At 35.1% G+C, this 16,841-nt stretch overlaps 1 protein-coding gene across 1 annotated transcript in view; it reads left to right on the top strand.

The window, feature by feature from the left end:
• The first annotated feature begins 244 nt into the window (after nt 1-244).
• The window catches only part of LOC132548686 (complement C3-like), a 30,767-nt gene continuing 14,170 nt past the window's right edge, over nt 245-16,841 (top strand). The window contains exons 1-20 of the mRNA XM_060212565.1: nt 245-300; nt 1,822-1,985; nt 3,377-3,592; nt 4,537-4,607; nt 6,292-6,423; nt 6,836-6,878; nt 7,227-7,317; nt 8,091-8,190; nt 8,596-8,832; nt 9,764-9,949; nt 10,144-10,254; nt 10,753-10,818; nt 12,559-12,741; nt 13,125-13,280; nt 13,570-13,644; nt 13,761-13,860; nt 14,357-14,554; nt 15,228-15,351; nt 15,857-16,085; nt 16,369-16,572. Coding sequence (XP_060068548.1) covers nt 245-300; nt 1,822-1,985; nt 3,377-3,592; nt 4,537-4,607; nt 6,292-6,423; nt 6,836-6,878; nt 7,227-7,317; nt 8,091-8,190; nt 8,596-8,832; nt 9,764-9,949; nt 10,144-10,254; nt 10,753-10,818; nt 12,559-12,741; nt 13,125-13,280; nt 13,570-13,644; nt 13,761-13,860; nt 14,357-14,554; nt 15,228-15,351; nt 15,857-16,085; nt 16,369-16,572 — 2,742 coding nt within the window. The remainder of the gene's footprint in view (nt 301-1,821; nt 1,986-3,376; nt 3,593-4,536; nt 4,608-6,291; nt 6,424-6,835; nt 6,879-7,226; nt 7,318-8,090; nt 8,191-8,595; nt 8,833-9,763; nt 9,950-10,143; nt 10,255-10,752; nt 10,819-12,558; nt 12,742-13,124; nt 13,281-13,569; nt 13,645-13,760; nt 13,861-14,356; nt 14,555-15,227; nt 15,352-15,856; nt 16,086-16,368; nt 16,573-16,841) is intronic.

A 16,841-nucleotide genomic window follows, 5' to 3' on the forward strand; every position in this document is an offset into this window, starting at 1 on the left:
ATCGGAACAGTGTGTTGTATAAAGTAGAGGAAAAGTGATGTATATTCTACTAGAGGAGAGAGATTGAAAGTTAAAGACAGGATATTTTTGTTACGTTCTTGTGCCTTTCAGATCGTTAAATAATGACGTAATTTCAGGAATCGATAACATTAACCAGACATCGCTTCCGCTTTAGTTGCAGTGGTGGTTGTTGAGGCAATCTATTGTGAATCATAAAAGATACTTGTACAATTCACACGAAACCATGGAGTTATTGTTGGTGAACATTGTTTTAACACTTGTTGGGATTGGAACGGCTGAGTAAGTACGTCATTTATCTCATAGACGTCAAAATCAATGTAAAACGTAGTTCACCTTTAAAATAATTAATCTAATCGCCAAACAATTTAGATAACAATTTTATCAAAGACTATTGAAATATTTGTAGATTTAAGCTTGGAACAGTTCCAACACAAATGCAAACCCGTGCCAAATGTTAAATGCGCACTAGATATCGTTGTGACATTATGTTATTTATATTGTTGAATTGTATCTTCCGTAAATTTATCTATCATTTCATATGCAGGTGTCATGACAACACGTGCATAATTGTACAGTGCTACGTTGCCGTGTTCACGTAGTCACAGATCTGAGCTCTTCACCCATTCATCAGAAATTGGCACAGTTATTTAGCTCAACTAAGTAGTTAAGAAAACAAAACTACATTATTTAAACGACGTGGAAGGTTTAACGATCAACCTTTTTATAGTTCACTAAAATCCATTCTGTGAAGATTTACTAGGAGTATTCTTTTTATAAGATTGTATCTGTTAAAGTTAGGAGTTGAACATTTGAAGTGAATGAACTACAATAAGTTAGTCTGACTCAAAAGGGTGGAAACGAAATAAAATCATGAGAAAAGGGTAATATAACGTGAAGATCATTGAAAAAGTAAAAGGTTAATGATATCACGTGTCCTGAGAGGGTTAGAGACATTTGTTTTGTTACCCGCAATAACAATCGCAATAAAAAAGTAATGTCGCGCCCTCAAAATCTGAAACGAGGGATTAACATTGACACCAATTAACATCTAACAGGTGCCACATCAACGTAATGTGATCATAATGGAGACACATCTCGTACTACTAGGGTTGTAAGTTATATGAACGTTTAAGTCCACTTTTGTTTTGAACTCTTAAAATATACATGTCTTAATTTCAGTTGTATGTTTTTTTCTAGTGAATGACATAGGTGTAATGTAGACAGTATGAATAGATACACTTGAAGAAAACATCATCTATAGTTATTTCCAAGGCCTTGAAGGTAAAAAAAATCCCAAAAACGAACTAAATAATAATAAAAATTTTTTTTTTAAAAAACCCCGACTTACCCGATACCTCGTAAATTCCGACAGAATCACGTGATTTTCCATGTTTCATTGCATCTTCATGATGACGACATACCTCGTACTTCTAGAGATTATCGGGGTCGTAGTCCTCTTTAATATTGGTGATAAACATTTGGAGACCGTAAACTACCAGTGTAGTATGTAATGATATAAAATTCGGGTTGATCACCGCAACATGATTAAATGTGCCTATACTGTGCTTCTCTAGTGTTTTCAAAAAGTAATTTGATAATATTTAATATCAAAAAGACTATGAGTTTGATCAAAAACGTATCCCATTTCTAAGTAACTTTATATTCTAAGTCCTTGAGCTCGTTTGATTATTGTCTTTAACGTATCCGCTTCCGGAACAGCTGTGTGACCTTCTGTGCTACTTTCTGGATTCAGTCAAAACATACTAATACTTTGATATTTTGATGGGTGTTTTTTTTCAGACCTGTGTATTTCGTCACCACTCCGAGTGTTCTACGATTCAATTCCATAGAGACGGTGGCGGTAAATGTATTCGGCATCAGTGACGTCACTGTTCACCTTTACCTGCACGATTACCCAAACAGAACGCGCACGTTCTCCCAAACGTCAGTCATAGCGTCACAAGGTACTTCACGTGAACTGTTATTATATAAATATATTGAAATAAAGCTCGATAGGAAGTAACACATAATTCTATATGACAATGATTGTTACATAATATCTAAGAATTTCATATTTCTAACACTTTATAACCTATCGTGTTTACCAGCTATAATGAAGTGCTTAATATGACGTTATATAAAATGTTTACCAGTTGATTCAGTTTTTCCATTTCTTAAACAACATAGAACATACCGACATGTGGCAGAACCAAGAGAATTTACTTATCTTGGGTATCATTGTGGGAATCTTCGATTCAGCAAAAACAGGCAGAAATTATAGCCGCCTATTCCGATTCTAAATTATGACGAGGAGATTGACTTTCCTAAATTCCTATGACCCACCAATAAATATTTCTGTTGGTTTCTTAGATCGTGTGAAAATGGGTTTTAGGCCGAAAATTGAAACATAAAGTACATCAACGCTCTCTTTTTTAATATTATATAAATTATACCTTATTTTTTTCTTTCAAAGCAGAATGGTTTACTTGGCTACCATAATTGACGGTTTTAAGATGTTATTCACTTATTTGTCTTTTGTAAAATCTTTGATATAGAATCAAGGCCATTTTTTCAAACTTTTCATGTTTTCGCTGTTTTGCAGCAATGTGACTCTCAAAACCAAACAATGCTTAATGATGTCATAATTAATTTTAGAACCATTTCAGTGTTTGATACTGACATTATACAGAAAGATAAAGTGAAGGTGTGAATATGGAGGATAATAATTAACTATCCTACTGGATAGATTCGGACTTATGTGACGAAAATGACGTAAAACAACGCTCAAAAATCAGTATTTAGATGAGATTTATATTTAGAGGTTTAAGCCACTTAAATTTAACACGCGCTTTATATTTTGATGATACCTGTGTCCTTTAAATAATACGTATTCGTAGAAATGTGATACCGATCTTCACTGCTATCCGATTGATAATGAGTTGCAGAAACGACATATTGTATTTACTTGCACTGTGGCTGAACTGGTTTAAATCCTTTCAATAGTTATTAGGTGTCAAGTTATGGAGTAATTAATTCTCTATTTTGACTTAAGTCAGTTTTTAATTCTCTTAGCCGCCACATGTAGACCTCTAAACTCACTGACGGTCCTAGCAACATAAAGCAGTCTTATGATGCAGTTGTCTTCATTGTTTTATTATGTTGTAATTCTTACTCGTATTAAAAAGGGTTACTAACTTGAGTTTCTTTTGTACATGTAGTCCTAGCACGTGAAACTGGTGCTCATGCTGTTGCTGGTAAGATATTCAGAAATCCAAATAGTTTTGTTTGCAAATAATTATCGGATTTTCGGTGGCTGTTTTGTTCTGTATATTTCAAACACTTTCTACCTATTCAGGACAGACAACGAAAGCTCGTATGCATGTAAGGCCTTCCGACCTGCCGGACGAAGAGGACAGACAGAGTCAGGACATACATAGTTATGTGTACCTTGTTGCACGTTCGGACGATCCACGTCTATCATTTTTAAATGAGACTCTGATACTTATGGAACGCAATACTGGCTTTGTTTTTGTACAAACAGACAAACCTATCTACACTCCACACCAAGAAGGTAGGGTGGTAGGTGAAAAGTGAAATAGTTATAAATGTGTGTAGAATATCGAAGTTGTTTATACGCTTTGTTGTCATGGTTAAGAATAAAATTATCTACTTCACGTTTTCTAAAATTATATGAATATGTGATATATGGAAATTAGGAAATCATTGAACTATGGGGCTAGTGCACCTACCATTCTCGATTTCGACATTTATTCCAATCGATTTTCCTCAGTCGCCTCCTTGGTTTCAAATTTTAAGCCCTTAACATCACTGACTGTAAGTGCGATGTAGTTTAATTAGTTATTTGGCTCTCGTGTCTAATTATAGATATAATAAATACTGTATATATTAACTGGTGTATCTTATGTAGCTTGTGTTTTAGTTAGATGTTATGTTGATAGACAATACAAAAATGCTAAATTTAATTCATTTCGGATTGATACATATGAAATTGAAGGAATGTTTGTAGCATTTTACACTTTGAACAAAAGAGAGGACGTTCATTATATATCTGTGTATAGAAAGTATTGTTGTCACTACTCGCATTATATAGAAATTATTAAAGCATTTATTGGGTGTGATTTAGATAACATTACCAATGTTCCACAAAGCATTTTCATACATTTACACATAATTATTTGTTTTATTTATCGCTCAAAAATATAAGCCAGGATTGCTTTGATAGAATTTCACCTTGGTCTGGATTTATGTTTCCAATTTCACTTTACTTAATAATTAGTTTGATAACTTATTTGTTACTAGTTCAATTTTCTACGTTTATTATGACTACGAGTCACACTGTTCTGACTTTCTCTCGTGTAGATTAACGATTACATCATCCAGAAAATGTGTATCCGCAAGTGTTCGCTACGGTTTAAATCACTACCTGTGTCGTGGGTTTAATGATTTCCATGAGAGTTGTAAAGCTGCACGTCTGATATTTTTTTTACGTTTTAGTTAAAATCCGGGTGATAACTTTGGATGAAGAAAGAAAACCAACAGCGACACCTGTCACAATCGACATCAAGGTAAGATTAATGTATCAGGTGTATTCATTTCCGGAGAATTGACATCGTTGTTTTCATTCTTACTGACCGACTGTTATCTGGGAGTGTTGTTTTTTCTGGATGTTTGCTGGTATCAACAATGACGTTGAAAAAAACTAACCTTTTCGGAACATCAGGTCTTGCTTTTACGTTTTCAATGGTAAATCTCTCTTTAGTACATATCTCACCCTCATTTTCTTGATTTCGTTTCGGTCAGTATTGTCGCATTATTTGTACAAAATAACCAGAAAAACTGTCATCGTTGTTGACAATGAAATATTCGACGTTTCAACATCAAAATAATTGTTCAACTGGATGGATAACGACGTGATCATTTTGATAAGATTTAAATAAAGTTTAGATTGGCCTTAGATATACTAGCACGCAATGTGATGTTTTCTGCAAAACTGTGTCTCTGTAATTCATGATGAATATACATCCCATAAAACACTATTCAATGCTTACATACAACTGTACATGTATACCTTGCAAATCGATAATGCGATTGATTGATCGATTAATTGATCAATTGATTGATTGATTTGGTCATGGCAACACTGTACAGTGTTACAATGTATTCCTCTGTCATGGAAACGCCGTCAAGAAGGCAAGGTAGGTAGATACTGAACATTTCAATCTGACGATGCCATAATGAATGACCTTAAAAACATTGAAACAAGGGCACTGAAAAATCATTAATTCTGTTATATATTGTTGAATTAAAGTCTGACGCTTCAGTTCTATTCACCAAAGTGCAGTAGTTGTCATGTATTATTTCCTTTCAATCGTGATGCATTATTTCCTCGCCAACTGAATTTTACTTTTGAATTGAGCGAATAATTGTTATTCTGCAAGAATATGTTCTAAAACAATTTTACAATGTGACATAGTGCTTATTGCAAAACTGAAATAAAGAATGAACTTTTCAAATTAGTACTTATTTTGCTGCACGATATACCCCTGATCGTTCCATTGCTGTTCACCTTGTTCTCATTTGGAACCATGGAGTATGTACTTCGATTGACGAAGAATAACACAGCAGGTGTGTTCGATGAACCAGAATATGCTACCTTTACCAAACATATTACCGTTTTTATTTTTTCAGGAGTTTCCTCGTTAATCTTTCTTTTGATTGGATGTTGCCATGGTTTCATTGAACTTTGAATTTAAATTAAGTTGACTTGACGGTTTTTATATCCCCCACCCCCACCCCCCGACACATACACACGCACACAGACTCGGATAAGGGAGGGTATAGTAATCATTTTGTCTGAACATCCGTGAGTGAGCGCGTGCGTCCGTGAAAACATTATGCACAAAATAGTTCATTAGCATATTTTGGATCATATTCACACTAAAGGATTATACCACCATTTAGTCAATCAAGGTGACAGATCAAATGTCATCGTTGCAGACTTATGAAATAAAGTGTCTGTGTAAAGAAATATTATGAATCCATAAACATAATTAGTTCAGAGTATAACCTTAGACTTTGGTGGTAAGTGGTCAAAGGTCATCCTATATACAAGACTGGGAGTTGGAATATATCTATTTGAGCCCTGCTCGCTTTGTTTTTATCATGGTTGATTTTGTTGGTTCTGATATACCAATATTCCCCTGGATGTGGACATGTGTGTTGTATGTACTGATAATATTACTCCCCTAGAATCCACAAGGAGTGGTCCTTCAGCGATGGACAGCTTCCTACCAGGGCAGGTTCATCCTCAAGAAGTTCCAGCTGCCATCTATTCCCTACTTTGGTAAAAACTGGACCGTTACAGCACGGTATCAGGACGGTGTATGTATGATTTTAAATCTCGGAAGCATTTTCTAAGTAAGCCCGATTTCACTGTTAATGGTATTTAAGATTTAATTGGTTTTCTTTAAGATATTGATAGGTGAGCGATACGCTGATCATATTAAAATATAATTCTTTGATCAAATTCTCAATTCATTTCAATCTATAATTCCTACGTCACAATAAGTCATTTAACCTGGGTTAGTCCGCTAAAATATACCTTGGACTTTTTTTAGGGGCCTTCGTGGAAATATTTTTTTTGTTCATGTTTTGTCCTAATTTCATTGATTCTGGGTTTGGACTATGATTATGTTGAAATGTTGGTATTTTATTGATGTTTTTGGTCCTTTTTAATGCCACTATTTCACCGATTTTAAGTTTAATTAAGATTTTGTGGATTTGATACTTACAGGTAGATACCAGTCATAGTATTACATTTGAGGTCAGAGAATACAGTAAGTATCATATAAAATATTAATTAGAAAGTTTGATTTTAAAAACAATCAATTTAAATTTAACTCTCCTGTATGCATGAGTAGTCCACATCACATGAATTGATTGGAATTCAAAGTCGATAAAATGTAACAAAAAATTGAACGAAATGATCACAATCAGATTCCTAAATCAAATCAAATAAAAAATTGCTTGATACAAAAGACAATGAAAACATCAAGATATTTCTTAATGATAGCAATCAAAGATTAATTTGTCTCAGTAACATCAGTGAATTAGTCTCAGTGACATCAGTGACTTTGTCGCAGTGACATCAATGAAATTTCGATTGTGTTTGCTTTTCGTTCCAGTACTGCCTCGTTTTGATGTGAGCGTAGATGTACATGACTTGGAGATCGTGTTACCTTCAACTGAATGGATCAATGTCACGGTATCCTCCAAGTAAGTATAACATCACATCAGGGGCAGATAACTTCAGCTTTAACCAATGGATGATCGGCAGTATTTATAGCACGTAGTTGGTTTGTACCTTTGAATGTCAGACTAAACCGCAACGCAATCTTCAATACTATTCAAAGTCAGGCACTTTTGTAGTTCATGTTATAAATAATCTATTCTTTTAGGAAGTGAGATTTCATTTGATTTGCTTTTCATACGAAGCCTGAATAAAAACTTATACAAAATCTCTACTAAACTATATCAACGCAAAAAAAAAAAAAAAAAAAACAAGTAAGTCAAGTAATAGATTAAAGGTGAAAACAAAAAATCATAGATTGAACTGTTTTAGCAGTACAATAACATATATTCAGTCGGCGTGGCTAGTCAGATATGTTGTCTTGGACTTTGACAAGTATAGACGCATTAATGAAATTATCGATATTTTTAACATGATAAGATTGTTTGTTAATGACACTTGTTTTTGTTTCTGTTGACGTCTAAATTACGATTTGGAATCTATCCAACTAAATGTGTCAGAATCATAAGAAAAAAAAATTGGAAAGACTTAGTTTAGTAAAGCATGGTATCAATATCTGTAGCATAATACAAAAAGTTAATAATATAAGAATTTACGTGATGAGAACTAAATACGTGGTGAAGTTGGACGAGCGATTAAGGACAAAACAGCTGTACGAGTTAGCTTAATTCATTTAATTCTACTGTATCTGACTCTAAAGTCGTATTTAAAGGCACACGCCCTCTGTACAATCTTACAGATACGTGTATGGGAAGCCTGTGATTGGTGGTGTGACCTTGTCTTTCGGAGTGATGGCAGCAGGACAACACGAGACCTGTTCAAAGACGTTTAACAAACTCGTCAGTAGTTCTCATTGTTTTATCCTACGTATTATTTCAATAAATTATTAGTCTTCACTTCTTCCTGTACATAACGTTTTAGTAATGCTATGTCGTTGGAAACAAGCTCCAAGACACGGAGTGGATGATTAAGTTTGTATCAGAACCAGAATGCTTCATACGTTACTGTCAGATTCTATTGTTTATACTATGTCTATTATTTTATTTTTGTTATTACCAGTCAGCTATTGTAATATTAAGCTGCAATTCTCAAATATTTTCTCTAGAATAGCATTTCAGATTTCTTTGTTTATTGAAAGTTAAAATCAATAAATAATAACAATAAAGGCATTTTCACACGGATCTGTCTGTCTACTGACATCGGTATGTTCAATATTCATGTTCAATCACTCGATCCAAATATAGCTTGTGGACGGACGAACGGACTTCGCCGTGAGTATTGACGAACTCAAAGAAAGTCTTGAAAGCTATTGGTTTCCAGACGGTGCCCGTTTGTTCATAGAGGCGGGGGTTACTGACCTATCCTCGGGCCGGAAGGAGACCTCCTACCACAAGAGTACAGTTTTCTCCTACTTCCGGTACATCGTTTCCGTTGAGAAGTCTCAAAAGTACTTCAAACCTGGTCTTTTGTACCGATTACACGTACGTATATATGTGTGTCTAGGTTATTTTTTAAGGATATTTATATCAATTATTTATTTTGCTTGCGCTTGTAAATGTGCACGTCGGATGGCATTCCCGGCTATAAACTCCCTAGGGCGAAAGGACATAATCAGTAACAAAATACCAAATAGTCACAGATAGATTGGAGAGGGCTTTGAAAAACTATGTTTGCAGAGAAAAATGATACCGGAGCCTCAGATTATTATTATGACATATGAAATTTGTATCACTCGTATCAACTAAGTTTCATAGAAATAATATGATATTTGAGAAGGCTGGATTTTAGTTTAGCTCAGTTGTCACAGAGGTCTTCACTGATGCAACTAATGTTCGATTTAGGGAATATACATCGTTGCAGAATTTTGTTGCAAATTTCACAAACTGGATTGAGTATAATTTGATCTTAAAAGATCTACCTTAGACCAATACCGCCAGTGGTTGTATCACTATCTGTTACTTTTTTGACATTTTGGTTGTCTCCTCCATCATTGTTGCGATTTCGAAATTAGATTGTATTTTGGTGTGTTTGTGTTATGGCATTTTTAAACCGACAACTTAGATTGGGTGATCGGGTGCAGCAGTGGCAATACACTCGCCTTTTACCTAGGCGTCCGAGGTTCGATTTCCGGCACAGATGTGAAAAGGTCAGGGGTCACCTACTCGACCACGTGGGTTTTCCTAGGTACTGTGGTTTCCTCCCACAATCAGACTCCTCGCACATTTCCATTCAATACGACAAAAGCTTAAAGCTTGTTTCGCAATTGTTGTAAAATACATTGTATATATGTATATTGTTATTCGTGTTACCAAAACGTTCGTTCGTGTTTCACCCCCTTTGTATTCTTTATATATATATATAGACATATTTGGTGGATTTCGTTCAATTACTCGTCTTATGCAAATCGATCAGGTGGAAACATTCTTTGCCAACGGAAAGCAGAATAGTGCCCCGGATGTAGATATTGCTGTGCAGATAACTCGATATAATGACGCGGGTGTCCTTCATTCCCTCAATCGGACGGAGCGGACAGATGAGGATGGCACCTTCCAATACCTCGTCATAATGGGCCACACTGAAACACGTATGGTCATCAAGGTAAAGGGACCAGATTTTTTGCTAGAAATTATAGATAATCTTTGTAATTTCAAATGTGAAATGTATCCCCCCCCCCCACAAAAAAAGCAAAAAAAAAAAAAAAAATCAAAGATTTTTGCGATTAATATGATGGAATGATTTGCACTGCAATATGAGTATTGGAGTGTTTTATATCAACGTTCATGTTTTCCCAGGTTAAGGCGCTGGATCCCGATGTTGATGAGGATGAACAAGACGAATCGATATTAGAGGTGTTACCTCTGTTCTCGCCTTCAGAAAACTATCTTTCCATCTGGACTAACTTGGTACGTGACCCCTATGATAAATGTACACCAAACAGAAAGTCATAGATGTCAAACATTTGTATGATGTCGAAGTTTACTTTGTATGACGTAGCATCAGCTATTTCCGTGGGACTTAGATATGGTTATTTGTTAAAGATAAACTCTTCATGGGGTGATGACGTAGATAAATAATTTGAATTGTTCGCAGTTCGTTGATTAATGTTGTCAGCTTGGCATGTATATAGACAAAATATTATTTGTAGAATCATAATTCTTTCTGAATTATATAAATTTTTTTTTACTTTTTTTGGCGGAAGTCACATCAAACCTAATCTCCATTAGTACATGTATTTATTTTCTCTAAGAGTTTTAAGAAATCTCTAATATGTTCTGTTTTTGGTCTGTATTGAATCTTCTTCGTAAGTAAAGGGATTAATTTTCAATGAGTTTTTGGTGTAAGGCGTAAGTGTTCTCAAATTATTTCTATAAACTTTCCGTGATTATGAATTTCAATTACAGCATGAAACGGATCTAATGGTAGATACCATATCTAGTGGAGACAACAATAAATCCTTGTCATATTTGGTAAGTTATTAAGCTCGTCAATAGATTCTATTGTTAATTAATGCATTGAAACACCTTGTATAACCCACCTTTTCAGACATTTATATGTATACATGACACGCTTTCTAGAGACCTTTGTATCAAAAATTGCGTAAAATGTCCAAATGTTTACTGATTTGTGAAACAGAAGTTCTCACTAGCAAATAGCATTCACACGTTCATATTTGTCAATCTTAAAACCAGGTACAGTACGGCTTGTTTTTGGAGTTTCGTGAAGACCATGTTCAGTTCGTAATTATTAGCCCTAATAGTTGTTTCCAAGCTACACGTTTTCTTATTCCCCACAATAAGACAATTCCACATCTGAAGCTGACGGATTTTTATGGTAGAAATCTGTTGATAACACGTGGCTTGTTTTGGTCTGGGGTATATTCAGTGGTCAGTGATCTCTTGATATGTTATCAAAATCAGTAAACAGCATATAAGAGTCTGTCTGGAGGTCTGCTGCTAATTGTGTCTCTTTCATACGTGGATATTTGATATTTAGACATGTGATTTAGGCATCTTATGAAGCTTTACACAGTTGATAGGAAAGAAATTCACAGAACCGGAAGTGCGGTATCATTGTAAACAGACGGTCCCAAAAAGGTATTCCCAAAGTTTAGAAGAACGATTGACTGAAGTTATCCATTGACAGATACATCATCTAATCACAAAGTATCTTATCGCTCAAACGTCTGTTGACGGTACGTCAAACAATGATGTGCTACTGTCCTCTGAGCCAGTAACCAGTGGTGAATGCAACTCGTTTTGTCTGACTTCAGAGAAGTCTATCCTCTCTGTCTATATTCTTTAGAGAAATAACAAAATGGCTGACATTCAGACGTGTAGCTACTTACCTGTATGTAATACCACCGTGAACCATTCAAAAGTCTGTTTTCACCATTGTGCACCTCCCAGATTTTTTTTTATTATATTCTAATTTAAAGTTTGAGTTTAAAGAGTCATCTATGTTCGTATTAGTAGTACAATCATTGGCATCCATTTAGTAGCCTGATAGTAACACGTTTATATATGAAAAGTATCACACTTGTAATACAATTTACTTTTATTATCTTGTTCAATGTTCATGATTATTGGTTTCGAACATCTTAACATATATTTCTTAAATCGAAAATAAATCTGTATGAATCTTACAGCCAGTAGATCGTAACATTGAAGATGAGAATAAAACATTTTTTTTTCTATGTTATCCTAGAACAGTTTTTCTCATTCATTAAACCATTGCGATACTTTCATAAATTAATTCAATAGTATTGTATTGCATGTAATTACATTTAACGTTATATTCACATTATAATGAATATGAAATCATGAACGACATTACATATTAAATGTATATTAAAATGAAAGCTATGAAATTGAATGTGCGTTTAAATACTTTTTTAGTTTTCGGCATGCTTGGTTTTTGTCAGACTGTTTTCTCAGTAAAGGAACGTTCAAAGATAAGTTGATAACAAAATTATCGCAGCTGACAACAGATTCCATAGTTAAAATCCATTTCCAACTATTTTGAAAGAACTTGTCAAAGTCTTAAGCTTCTGTACTTGGAGTCCATCACAGGAAAAACTTCCTATTTGCTTCAAGGTTTGGTCAAAGTACGCAAATTTAAACCGCTGAAAAACTAGCCTTCATGTCAGGTTTAAGTTACGAGGTAAGATGAGTTGATGGGTAATGATAGGCAGTATATTAACTTAATAGTTGATGTCTGGAGGGCGGATTATAGACGCAGAACAGTCTCATGAGATCGTCCATCGCCTTGTCACTGGTAAGATGTCGCCTGGGATTCGCGTCTTGGCATTCTACACTGTCAACGAAACAGCAGGCACGGAAGTTGTTGCAGACTCCACGTGGATAGATGTAAAGAACATGTGTGAAAAGGAGGTAATTAGGTTAATATGATTAAGGTTATTGATATCTGAAGTAGATACGCATATTTCCGTTACAGAGATGCCTGACAGGACTTTTCTTTCGATCATTTTGAATTTTTATTAGTCATATCTAAGGTTTCAATATTTAGGCACTAAGCGTCACTGGTGATGAAACAGTTGTATGGCACTGTTTAAATCATTGTTTGGTTCTACTGTATCTAACTCTGATTTATATTAAGTGGTGCTATTCACTAGTGTCTTTCGTATAATCTTGACACGACAATAACCACTGTTTATAAAGCCATCTTCTGAATGTGTTGATATGTTATCCCGTAATGACAGTAAACAAGGTTTGCTTTCTTTGCCGATATATTATTTTTATTTTTCCTGTTTAAGTTGGGCGTGTCCAAGGAGAAGGGAAGATTGCAGCCTGGTGACGGAGAGGGTCTAACACTGCAGATCAGCGGGGCACCGTCTAGTCTAATTGGTTTCTTGGCCGTGGACAGGGCAGTTTACCTTCTTAACAATAAGAACGTACTGAGGAGACACACGGTCAGTGAACATTGTTTAGATGTTTACATCACGTGTCGTTTTTGTATAACAACATGCATTTCACGTGAATTCTGATTATGTTCTCCAAACATGTTATTAACATAAAACTGGCACAAACATCAAATAAGTCCTGCTTCATATCCCACAAAGAGATCATTATGACTTGGTAATTATTACGAATGAGGGTGCCATCATCCTTCTGAGATTTTTTTATATTTTAGTTTTGTGTTCGTACGTTTATCCTGTAATTCCACCGAATAACGGCAATTTGATTATATCATTTTTATAGATGTTCAAGAGATTCGCATCTCATGATATAGGATGTGGTTATGGAGGCGGTCTTACACCAGAACGAGTGTTTGAGGTAAGTCCGACATCTTCACAACTTTAGAACAAATTTTGTCCGTCAATGTAGTAAAGACTAGCCTCGTAATTAAAACATATCATGTGTCACCACGCAAGTTCGTTATACGTGTGTAGGATTCTGGCTTGGCAGTGATCACCAACGCTGACCTTAACACCACGCCAAGAGACAGTGCCGGATGCAGAAACGAAAATAAGCGCGGAAAACGATCATTAGGTAAGACTACATACTCTGTTGTACTATGTTCTCCTATTTCTTTATCCTTATTTCTAAGTTATTAATACTGTGCTTTAACAAAATTAACACCTGATTGCCATTGTACTTATAAAACACATGCTCTGGTTAGTTGCTATTCAAATGGGAAATTTAAGGACCATCGCATTACTTTCAAAATCAGTGTTGATTTACTAAATTTATTCTTCCGAGACAGATATTTGAAGGAGATGATGAAATTGTATTGTTTTACGATCCTGCACCTGTAACAACGAGGCTGTTCATTAAGTTATGTGGTCGCAAATAACTTCAATCGAAAGTACTCTCGCATTAAGCCTATATTGAGAGTATCCAGGTCACACACAGAGTATTCTGTTTTACTCTGAGATGATCAAATGATTTCAGTTTATAAACAAAGAAATTAGACGAAAGCGTATCTGTAAAACAAGTAATACGATTTCAGAAATATGTTTAAATTTTTAAAAATATTTTGCCACAGATGAATATGAAACCCTACACACTCACCCCTGTTGCGTGGCCGGTGACTTGTTTGGGAGGGATGCTGGTACCGAGCTTGATTGTTATAACGAAGGGAAGGCTGTGTATGCGGCAACCAATAACACGAGCTGTTCAAAGATCTTCTTCGAATGCTGCAACATCTATAGACCGGCCTCTTTGATTGACTTTTACGATTATGGTAAGCTTCAATAATACGGACATTTAAAATTATGGTACGTTAAATTAAATTGCTGGTATAGTCTTTAATAAATTGATTGAGTATTTATTCTTAAAATATCCATGAATGGTGCCTTATTTAATACGAATTTTACATGACTGAAGACCACTTATTATTCTAATTTCTGAATAATACTTGTGCTGTTGCAATACAACCCAGTATGATATGTTGACGTACGATGGAGTTGCGCTGGCTTCCTTTTATTAAAGACATTTTCTGATGTTCTCAATCGCTTGGAATGTTGATAATGATAACACGATTAAAGACAACTTTTAGCTATCGTTGTTACACTAGTTGATAATTTCAACTAATAACGTGGCATATTTTTTATGTTAACTGTAGGTAAGATGTAAGAATTTACTCGCTTTTTCCGCCGAATTAACCATAAAATATTGTTAAATGAAGGATCGTTGTTTCTTACATCAAGTTTCCCAACTGTCACACTTAAGGGAAATCATCCACTTCATATCTGACGTATTGAAAAATATACGAAAACAGTTGTTTTCAAGGCTGATCATCAGATCAATAAGTTACAGTTAAAAAGATGTGTGTGTACATCGTTGACGTCGAACTGAAGAAAGATGAATTAAACAGAGAAATGATTGGGTAATTTTATTTGACATTTCTTTGCCAGGTCGTGTGATGCGTCGAGGTATTGTGAAATATACATTCCGTGACGTCATTGTTGATATTGAAAACGCCGAAGTAAGGTCCTACTTTCCAGAGTCCTGGATGTTTGAGGAAGATGATTATCTGGAGTAAGTAAACCGAAGAACATGTACCATACCTATATCTCCGATTCAAACAAGGTAAAATGATAGAAATAGAACACATGTCTTGAGGGATAACATTTTACTTTCCACAGAAAACTGCATGTATCTCGATATCTGGAAGCAACGACACGTGTCTGGTTTAGCTTTCCTGTTACGTAAGAAGCTCAAGAAAGGTGGCAGAATTTTCAGATTTACAGAAAAAATAGGATTATGGTGCCTCAGAATCAGCCATTCAAGGACTGTACAAAACACAAAATTCGAATTTGATACAGTAGAGCCAAATCACGATTAAATTTATATCGTACAGCAGTTTTCTTCTTTCTTCGGCTCGTCATTGATGCTAATGGTCTAAAATTAGGTGCCCTCTAAAGAAAATAGAAAATGAAAGAAAAAAGAATAGAAAGAAAATTTTAAATCGAGATTGGAGATGCGGTATCCCTTTAACTCAATCGTCTTTGTAATCAAATTTCGTTCATAATTGCTTTGTCAGTGAGAACGGACGCCTGGAAAAGAACTTTGCTGTGCCAGATTCGATCACGACCCACATTATACAAGCCCTCACACTCTCTGAGGATTATGGTATGTGCATCTCTAAACCAGAGCGCGTGCAGGTATTCCGCACGTTCTTTGTGGACCTAGAGTTTCCCTACAGTATTGTCCGACTGGAGCAGGCCGAGGTTAGAGCAACGATCTACAATTACTCGCCAGATATGTTACCTGTGAGTGTGTGTAAGCGTTTTATATTGAGTAGATCAAAACTGTATGATTGCTTTTTGCTAACATAGGTTTATTTGGCTTTCGACTTCTCCACCAGATTCTGAGATAATGGAAGCACCAGTTGTATATCACTTGATGCATTTGATATGTTACTATGGAGCCTTAAAATCAAAATAATTACAAAACAGACAAGAAAATAATAATATCACTTAAGTAAATAAATCTATATAACCTAGTAATGACACGGTTTGGTTTTTTGATTGCAATAGTATTTTATTGTTTCAGTGTTTCGTGTATATTGTAACCCCAGACGAAATATGTACCCCTAGATCAGATGATAGTTATATCAAGGTAGAAGTTCATCCCAACAGTCCGGAACCTATCAAATTTCCGATCGTGCCGCTTCAGGCCGGGGAATTCGAGTTTGAGGTCAGAGTGTATTCTATCAACGGTACCAACGATGTTGTACGGAAAACGGTATATGTAATTGTAAGTAATTATATAAGTATGTATATTCTATTTTAAGGAATTATAGGTAGATAGAATGGTTTAACACCTGGTTTCATTTTCCTTGTACTTTTCCAGGGGTCAACGTGAAAGTCTTTCTTTTGTTTATATTTTGCCCTACTTTCATTGACATTGCTGTTAATATTGTGGTAATCACTTTTTTATATACATATATGTAAATTTGATCGTGCCCAGTTGGGTATTCATAGTAAACGTTTATATTCAAACCGAAAATTTACTTTTAACATATC

The sequence above is a fragment of the Ylistrum balloti genome, unplaced genomic scaffold (genome assembly GCF_031769215.1).
Source record: "Ylistrum balloti isolate Yb309-2 unplaced genomic scaffold, AGI_CSIRO_Ybal_v1 Utg370024, whole genome shotgun sequence".
Classification (NCBI taxonomy): domain Eukaryota; kingdom Metazoa; phylum Mollusca; class Bivalvia; order Pectinida; family Pectinidae; genus Ylistrum; species Ylistrum balloti.